General features: G+C 53.4%; 2 protein-coding genes across 3 annotated transcripts in view; one reads left to right on the top strand and one right to left on the bottom strand.

Annotated features, from left to right (window-relative positions):
* The first annotated feature begins 20 nt into the window (after positions 1-20).
* On the top strand, positions 21-4,231 carry Fam98c (family with sequence similarity 98 member C). Of its 2 annotated transcripts, XM_048790940.1 has the most exons (6): positions 21-304; positions 380-585; positions 798-875; positions 955-1,071; positions 1,827-1,994; positions 3,896-4,231. In XM_048790940.1, the coding sequence occupies exons 2-6, from the start codon at positions 538-540 to the stop codon at positions 4,037-4,039; spliced, it is 555 nt and encodes a 184-aa protein (XP_048646897.1). In that variant the 5' UTR covers positions 21-304; positions 380-537; the 3' UTR covers positions 4,040-4,231. The 2 variants fall into 2 exon arrangements, with proteins under 2 accessions (XP_048646897.1, XP_015352382.2); XM_015496896.2 differs by having other exon boundaries at positions 21-585.
* Positions 4,232-4,848: 617 nt separating this feature from the next.
* Positions 4,849-9,170, bottom strand: part of Rasgrp4 (RAS guanyl releasing protein 4) — a 14,486-nt gene continuing 10,164 nt past the window's right edge. The window contains exons 10-17 of the mRNA XM_048790939.1: positions 7,985-8,065; positions 7,803-7,907; positions 7,546-7,664; positions 7,292-7,436; positions 6,490-6,526; positions 6,273-6,407; positions 6,045-6,157; positions 4,849-5,367 (exon numbers count right to left, since the gene is read on the bottom strand). Of these exons, the coding sequence (XP_048646896.1) occupies positions 5,311-5,367; positions 6,045-6,157; positions 6,273-6,407; positions 6,490-6,526; positions 7,292-7,436; positions 7,546-7,664; positions 7,803-7,907; positions 7,985-8,065 (792 nt within the window). The 3' untranslated portion in view covers positions 4,849-5,310. The remainder of the gene's footprint in view (positions 5,368-6,044; positions 6,158-6,272; positions 6,408-6,489; positions 6,527-7,291; positions 7,437-7,545; positions 7,665-7,802; positions 7,908-7,984; positions 8,066-9,170) is intronic.

Raw genomic sequence — 9,170 nt, 5'->3', positions numbered from 1 at the left:
GCGAGGCTAGGGGCTCCGGAGCGGGCGGGCTCGGAACATTGAGGGAGGGTCCGGGTTCCCAGGGAGGCGTGGTCAGAATTTTAGGGCGGGCCAGAGGGTCCGAAGTGGGTGGGGCCAGCCCTGGGGCCGGCCGAGAGCCCCGACGTGGGCAGGGCTAGAATTTTGACGACAGACTCTGGAAGCGCCAGTGGGTTTAGTTAGATGGAGCAGCGCAGGTTGTTTTGAAGTGGGCGGGAGTCGAATTCGGGGGACACCCGGCCTCTAGTGGGTGAAGCTTCTTCTGGAGGCGGAGCCAGTGTTCCAGGTGGGCAGGGGCTGGAAGGTGGCGGGGCCCAGTCCACCTCCGCTGCACCTGCACGGATCCCTTTCCTGTTTCCAGGCTTTCTCTGCTCTGAGCTCCAGGCTGCCCGCCTCTTGTGCTTGCGCCCCCTGCTGGACTCCAGCTCAGTGACGCCCCTTGGGGACGGGGCAGAAGAGGAAGCTGGCACGGTCCAGGAACTGGTCCTCATCCTGCAAGCCCTGGGGCTGCCCAGACCCATGCCAGGGACTCAAGCCAGCCAGATATTGCGGGAGCTACATGCCAAGGTAGAGACCGGAGCCACCCCGTCTTCCTTGGCTCTTCTTTCCAAAAGGAGCCCTAAGCCCTAGCGGGAGTGTCCCAATCACATAGCTGTGTTTTTAGAACTGAGGCCACCATTCTTGGTTCTGTGGCCTGGGTCCTCGGGGTCGAGGGGAACTGGGGCCCATGGAGGGGTTCATCCTGTTTCTGTTTCAGTTGACCTCTCTTCTCCCATCAGATTTCAGAGCTGCTGCCTTCCCTGCCCCCAGGGTCCATGCAGCCCCTCCTCAGCTACCCACTGAACGCACCCCAATGGGTAAGACTATGTACAGTTATAGGTGACATCCAGACACGGGAGTGAGAGGGGTCCGGGTGTGACAGACCTTTTCTTCCAGAAAGCGTTGGAGTCTCTATCCGGAAGCTTGGCAGATCAGTACTACTGCCGTCGCTGCCTCCTCCTCAAGCGCCTGGACCTCACGATATCTGCTTTCCACTGGAGTGATCGGGCAAAGGTGTGGGCACAGGACACTGGAAGGAGCAGGAGGCCTAGTTGTGGGGGCCACAACTGTGAGGTGGAGGAATGAGGGCCAGGAATATTATCCTCTTGGAAGTTCTGAGGCCCAGACCATTTTAGAATCTTGTAAGATCTGGGGCTTCTAGAATCTCAAGCCTTCAGGGAATTCTAGAATTCCTAGCTCTGAGCTGGGAGTGTCTTCAGAACTATACCCCTTGGAGAGAGGTGTGGGCAGTGATGCTATCTTAGTCTGTTTCTTGTTGCCATGACAAAGTACCTGTGACTGGGTACTTTATAAGGAGGTTTATTGTCACTTATGGTTTTACAGGCTGAAAAGTTCAAGTTTGGGCAGTCAAATATGGTCAGAGCCCATACTGTGTGGCATCACAGAGTGGGGGTACCTGTAAGAGTGGCAATCAGGCACATGTAGAAAAGAACAAAACATGGGGAATCTCACTTGTTATAAAGTGAGCTCTCTTGGTAACTAGTCCAGTGCAGCGAGGTCTAACCTACTCCCACTGGACTGCATTAACCACTCCTAAGGGTGGTGTCCCTGTGACCTTATGATTCCCCTAGACTCGACTTCTTAACGATTACGCCATTTCTTAATACCATTACACTGGGGACCAAGTGTCCAGTGCATGAACCACATACAAAGCATGCAGAGGCCTTAGTGGGAAAGGGACACTTCCAAGATGACATCCCACCCAGGGAGGCTCTTGGGCACCTTCTCCCTGTTTTCTGCCCCTCCAGGCTCAAGGAAAGGCCATGAAGGCAGTGTTGATGCCAATTAGAGAGGTTTTGAGCCCAGAATCAGACGTCTGCATCGCGCATGTTCTGGCTGCCCGAGCTGACCTTTCTCGCCTGGTCCCAGCAACTAGCAAGGCTGCCCGCCAGGGGACCAGCTGTGCCATCAACAAGGTGGGCACCTGGGTGGGGAAGGTCTCTGACATCCCTGGCCTTCAAATTGGCCTTTCAGCCTTTGCCCTGTCCACACCTGACCTCTCGCTCCCTGGTTCTTGGCCTCTGGACTGACCACCTCTAAGCAACCCCCCTTCACATGGCAGCTAGAAGGACCTTAAAACTCAAAAATCTGATCATGGACTTTCCCAGCTCAAAACTGTACTGTGGCTCTCTAGTGCTCTGAAACAAGGTCCAGCTATTTACAAAATCCAGCTGTTTACTGAGCTATTGCCCACCTCACCAGCTGTTTAAACTCTATCCCCTGTACCTTACCCTGTCTATGAGTTTTTAACTTCTTTTTTTTTTGCATTGTTTGGGATTGAACTCACAGGTGCTCTACCACTGAGCTAAATCTCTAGTCCTTTTTTATTTTTTATCTTGAGACAGAATCTCACTAAATTGCTGAGGCTGGCCTCAAACTTGGCATCCTTCTTCCTATCTCAGCCTCCTGAGTTGCTGGGATTACAGGTGTGTGCCACTGCAACTGGTTTACCACCCCCCTGCCACTCCCCCGAGACTGGGGATGAAACCTAGGGGATTTCTGCCTGAGAGTTACACTCCCATTATCTTGAGACAGGGTCTCACTAAGTGGTTGAGGCTGACCTCAAACTTTTGATCCTCCTGCCTCAGCCTCCCAAGTCACTGTGATTCCAGGTGTGCATCACCCCATCCACCAGCTTAACGTTTTTAAAAACAAATAGACTCTGTTTAAGTGGTTGAGAATTTAGCTTTATACCTCTCTAAAGTTGTCTTTAAATATTTTTTTTAGTTGTCAATAGACCTTTATTTTATTTATTTATTTTTATGTAATGTTGAGGATCAAACCCAGTGCCTCACACATGCCAGGCAAGTGCTCTACCACTGAGCCCCAGCCCCAGCCCCTCTAAAGTAGTCTTAAACTTGCAATGAGCAAATAATGGATTTTTTTTTCTCAGTACCAGGGATTGAACTCAGGGGTGCTCAACCACTGAGCCACATCCATAGCCCTATTTTGTATTTTATTTAGAGACAGGGTCTCTCTCAGTTGCTTAGCACCTCACTTTTTGCTGAGGCTGGCTTTGAACTCGTGATCCTTCTGCCTCAGCCTCCTGAGTCACTGGGATCATAGGCGTGTGCCACCACGCCTGGACAAATAATGGATATTTAGGGAAAAAAACACTGGACATGCTGGAAATGTTACACAAAGCCCATATATGAAATAGAGTTGAGGGGCTCTCATTAATATGGGTGGGGACTTGGACCTTTGCTATCTTTCTCTTTATTTTCCTCTTTCTGAGGTCCCCACTTTTTTATTTTTATTTTTTGTACCAGGATTGAACCCACGGGCCTTAGGTACTTAACCACATCCCCCCACCTTTTTTTTAAATAAGTTTTATTTAGAGACAGGGTCTTGCCAAGTTGCTTAGGGCCTCACTAAGTTGCTGAGGCTGGCTTTGAACTCGTGATCCTCCTGCCTCAGCCTCCTGAGCTGCCAGATTTCAGTGTACACCCCCACACTCCGCCACTTTCTGATGACCTTTGAAGCCAGTTTAAAAGCTGGATGCTCTTGTCTTCCATCAGTCTGTCCCCTTCTCCCCAGCCACTACCCAAATAGTCACCATCTGCCTTCCTTCTTTTTATTTTATTTTTATTTTTTAGTTTAGACGGACACAATATCTCTATTTTATGTATTTGTTTTCATGTGGTGCTGAGGATTGAACCCAGTGCCTCACAGGTACGAGGCGGGCGCTCTACCGCTGAGCCCCAGCCCCAGCCCCTGCCCTTCCTTCTTGAATCTCATGCTGTTCCATTGCTCTCTGGACCCCTTGTCCACAATTTCTATTTTTTTCCTCTGAAAGTCGAGTCTGATCGATTCTTAGGTGCTTATGGGTGAAATGCCGGACCGGGGTGGCCGCCCCAACGAGCTGGAGGCCCCCATGCCCAGCTGGCAGAGCCGGAGGGAAGACGGCGGTGGGGGGAAAGCGAGCCGCCAGCGCTGGGGCCGCAAGAAGAAGAAGAAGTAAAGGGCCGGGGGCGGGGCTCCGGGAGATGCCCAGGCGCCAGTCACCCCTGGGAGTCAGTTTGGGGGTCCCTTGGTACCGGCCCCTAAGTCCCCATCCCCTGGTTCTGGAGGCCCCCAAATGTCCTGTGCCCGTCCACCTCTCAATGCCAAGAACAATGTTCCCTGGAAAATAAATTTAATTTTGATGGCTGTAGGACCGTCTCTGTGGAGGCCCGGCCAGGGGCGCGTGGCCTTGGGCAGGGAGGCCCTGCCCTGCGTCTGGACAGGCCCCACTGCTCTGATGCACAGGGTCCTCTGCCTTTCCATGACACTCTTTCCCTTCCTGTGGGCGTGGGGAGGGCACATCGAGGCATGGGGTAAACACTTATCCTGTGTCCCCAGTGTGCCAGTTCTGTTCTAGGCATGGGGACACCATAGGGAAAGACAGCTAACATTTCTGGTGAGGAGGAAGGGACATTTCACAAAATATAGGTGGAATGTGAATCTGTCGCACAGAGGAAGCACCATGGAGAAAAATAATGCTGGGAGGCAGGATGGGGTGGGGGACAGGGAGATGCAGGTCTCTGAAATGGTCAGAAGTGTCCCTTGAGCACTGTTTCAGAAAATAAGCCACATGGGGCCCTGGGGAGGAGCCTTCCTGGTAGTGCAAAGGCCCTGAGGTAGGATTCTTTGGGGAATGTTCAAGGTATACTGAGGCCAGGGTGGCAGAAGCAGGATGAGTAAAGGGGTGGGAGGTGGGGGTGGGGTCAGAGAGGTGAGGGTCAGAGTGCAGAACTCTGTGGGTCACCGTGAGGACTGGCTTTTTTTGGGGGGGGGGTTCACAGGCCCACAGTTCCACCCCCTTTCCCCTGTCTCTGCCACCCCAGTTTGGAGCTCTGTCCACCCTTCACTCACACTGGCTGTCCACGGGGCACTGCGCTCAGGTCTGCAGCTTCACTCTTAGCGGACCAGGTTTGCGTCCTGCCTCCTACCCTGGGAGCTCTGCCCCCTTGGCCAGCAGCCTGACCTCGCCAGCCTCCCTCCTAACCTGGTGAGTGGAGATTCGGGCGACGGTGAGCCTTGGTCTACATGCGCCCAATACTGAGCCGCACATGCTACGTGTGGGAAATGGAGTGGGATTAATAGCTCCTGCCACACAAGGGAAGAAAAGAACTTTTCTGGGAGGTCAAGTGATGATGGATGCGTCATCAAAGGCCCTGTGGGTGTGGAGAAGGGGATGTCTGGGGGTCCTGGGGTGGGGGCCGTGAGGGAGAGACGAGCCCAAGATGATGTCTAGGAATCTGGCTTGGAGGAGGAGGTGGGTGGTGGTACTGGCTCTGGGGAGGAGACCTGGAAGGAGGAAGATAGTAGTGAGGGGGTGTCAGATGTGGGGAAGAGGGTCTCCCCCAGACCAGCTCAGTGATGAAAGAATGGACCCTGGGTTTTGTGGATTTTGGGTGTTTTTTTTCCCCTAAACCTGATATAAGAGTCTCTGCTTTTAAAGAGTGGAATTTACTCCACTAATATTTATTGTAGCTCCTGATACATTTGACTTTCTTCTTTTTTTTTTTTTTTGTATCAGGAATTGAACACTTAGGGGCACTTAACCACTGAGCCACATCCCCAGCCCTTTTATATAGTTTATTTAGAGACAGGGTCTCACTGAGTTGCTTAAGGCCTCCTAAATTGCTGAGGCTGGCTTTGAACTCTCGATCCTCCTGCCTCAGCCTCCCGAGCTGCTGAGATTACAGGCGTGCGCCACTGTGCTCAGCATTATTCTTGCCTTCTTAGTGTTTTTGTTTTTGTTTTTCGCCCTCTCTCTAAACCCTTTTTATGTTCTAGTGGTTACTCCCCCCCCCAACATATTGAAACTTCTGTTTTCCTGTCAACATTATAAATTAGCCAGTATCCATCCCCTCCCACCAAGCAATGGGGGACTTTTGCATATTTTCACTTTCCTGTGAGTCCCCAGACCTGTCTGGTCTCTCCCAGATGGCCAGCTGGGGCAGAGCGCAGTTCCTGCTTACCGTCTCTGGTTCCCAGGAAGGGTGTGGGGACTCTGTCTGGGTCCAAGCATGGCAAAGGTGGTACCCAGTCTCAGGTTCCAGGGAGAGAGTGTAGGACAGACTCTCCTCAGCGTCTGTTTGTGGAGTGATGGTGGAAGGGACGTTGGCATGATGGGAAAGACCCATGACCTTGGAAATGAACCCCATCCACCAGCCCCCTTCCCAGCACTGCCATGCCCTGGGACTTACCAGAGCTGGCATGAGGAGGTGGTGTGGGTGGGACAGGGGCTCCTGGGGGTCCCGCGTCACCCTTGGGCCCTGGTCTCTTCTTACATTCCACCTTCACTTGGTCCCTGCAGTGTTTGTGGCAGCAGAGGCCACAGTCTGGGGGACGGGAGTGGTTAGTACCCTCCATCCTCCAGTCTGTGGGTCCCAGCACCCTCCCGCTGGAGGGCGACCCACTCACCCCGGCAGCGGTAGCCTTGCTTGGTGACACCCCAGAGCTGGAAGAGAAAGCAGAGCTGGTTCAGATGACAGGCTGGAGGGCGTGGGCTGAAGGGACAGGATGGAACTGTGCAAGTCACCAGGTTTGAAAATTTTTCAAGAATTTGAGAATTTAACTGGAATTAAAGGAACCTGCAGCTACCTGAAGTTGGGGAGCCAAGCAGGATATTAGAATTGGGTGAACTGTGCAATGCATGTTCTACAGGCAAGGGCCGAATCTATTGTTCCTGGGATGTCCCAGGCCTGGCATGGCTTGTCATAGGGAAGGTGCTCAGTACAGACTGTGGCTGGTGAATTTGGGAGGTGACCCAAGGTTTGTGACGTAAGTCTCAGTTTGGAGACAGAGAGATCGGTCCTCCATCAAGAGTTTGAGGAGGCTCTGAATTTGGAAATTGTTCAGACCTTGGATGGTGTGGAGTCTAGAGAGCTGGAGATGGATTCTGTTTGGACACGATCCACCCAGGTTTGTTCTGGAGATTACCCAGGGCTTTAGGTATTATCCGGGGTTTGGTGGTTGTCCAGGGTAGAGATTATACAGGATTTGGGGGTTATCTGGATTTGGGCATTATCTAGAATTTGGAGATTATTCTGACTGGAGCATTCAGTATTTAGTGTATTTAATATTTAGTGGGAGTTTTCTGGAATTGGGGGATTATCTGACTGTGGGGACCCTTCACCCTCCAAGGCAGGGCCAGCTCTCAAGTCCCAGCTCCGATGCCTAGGGTAGATGGGCCCTAGGGGTGCCAACAGGACAGAGTGCTTACAAAGCCGTTGCAGTTGTCACAGAAGGTGGGCTTGCGCAGGGTGACCTCGTGGAAGGTGTGCAGGAAGGCCAGGCCCAGCTTGGAGCAGATGGCGCTGGCATGCAGCAGGTACCCCGTCAGCTCCTCTCTGCTGAAGGAGCCACGCCTGGGGTAGAGACGACACCTCAGCACGACTGTCCCTTCCTCCCCAGGCCCCCAGTCCTAGCAACCCCAGAGTCCTCTGCTTTGGGGGCCCCAGGAGTCAGGGCACTTACCCCTGGCGGGGGGGCGGGTGCAGCCCGTGGCAAGCGAAGGGGAAGTTGCCCGACAGCCGTTCAAAGTCCTCCTGAGAGATGGTGCCGCGGCCTTCAGGGTCATAATTCTTGAACACGGACTTTGGAGGAGCAAGGGAGGGACAGGGTGAGTCAGGGGATGAGGCCCAGCCCCAGGGTCCTGGATCCCTCCTGCACACACAGGACTATACGGGAGTCCCCTCCTGGCACCCACCTGTGGGGGCCCAGTCCCTCCTCACCTCCACCAGCTGTTCCACGTGTCGACCCAGGGTGACCCTGTCTGGCTTGGGTGTCACACCGGTGGTCCACTCGACCACCACAGGTGCTTTGAAGGGAGAGGGCGGCTGGAGGGGGACAGAGGCACACAGTTAGACACTTAACAGGCTCGGGCAGGGGTCAGAGGTCAGGGGTTAGGTCTCACCAGACTCTTGGGACAGCGGGGCTCCCGGGCGTAGGACAGCTCGTAGATCTCGTCCTCCGTGTAGAAGAGATCCAGGGAGAGCTGGGGTGGGTGGGGTGGGACACAGCCTTCTGTCACTGTCCCCCAACCTCAGCCCACATGCCTGCCTCTTGGGGAGACCCCAGACCTGCCCAGCACCTCCCACTCTCCTGATGTCCTTATTAAAGACCCAGTCCCATCTCCCTCCGCGCCCTTTTTGCCTTCTCTCTTCTCCGTGGCACTTGTCATCTAGAGGCGGAGAGCCTTCCCGACTTGGCTGGAGTGGCTTTGGCCCCCAGAATGTCTGCCCCCCAGAAGGCCACTGTTTGCTGACTTGCCCTCCGCCATGTTCCGGGTGCCCGAAGCTGGGCCTGGCTCCCAGCAGGTGCTCAGTAAACACTGGGGCTGAGGGATGGCCTTTCACAACCAGCAAAGAAAGGGGTCTCAGGCTGGGCGCACGCCTGTGATCCCAGCGGCTGGGGAGGCTGAGGCAGGAGGATCAGAGTTCAAAGCCAGCCTCAGCTAAAGCAAGGCACTAAGCAACTCAGTGAGCCCCTGTCTCTAAATAAAATATAAAATAGGGCTGGGGATGTGGCTCAGTGGTCCAGTGCCCCTGAGTTCAACCACCCTCCACCAAAAAAAAAAAAGAATAAAGAAAGAAAAGGGTCTCAGGCACCAGTCATCTTAGGGCAGAGCAGGCTTCACAAGCCAGTGACCTGTGCAGGACCCTTGCTTCCAAGAGTCCCTGCTTTGTTTCATGGTTTAATGTCCTGCTGTCACCTTCTGTCTCTTTTTGGGGGGTGGGTGTGGTGGGGTCATACTGGGGATTGAATCCAAAGTATGTGAGGTATCTCTGGGCATCAGTTTCCCAGTCCACAGAATGGGTGCAATAAGGGTTTCCACCTCATAGGGTTGTGAGGTATCCTGAAGTGACAACTGGCACAGAGGAAGTGATCAACAACGGTTAACTTTTTGCCTAGATTCTGATTATGTCAAATTGTGAACTAGTGTCCAGAACCTTGGTTCAGGAGTACAAAAGCCCAGAGCAGTCCTGGAGCTCAGGTCAGTGGACACCTGAGTCAGAGGAATCCAGGGAAAAAAATGACCTCACATACATAGAGCTCACTGTACTCCTGTATTCCTGAGTCTGTTTTTTTTTTTTTTTTTT

Source organism: Marmota marmota, unplaced genomic scaffold (genome assembly GCF_001458135.2).
Source record: "Marmota marmota marmota unplaced genomic scaffold, marMar, whole genome shotgun sequence".
NCBI lineage: Eukaryota > Metazoa > Chordata > Mammalia > Rodentia > Sciuridae > Marmota > Marmota marmota.
This window is presented reverse-complemented; position numbering and strand designations above follow the sequence as displayed.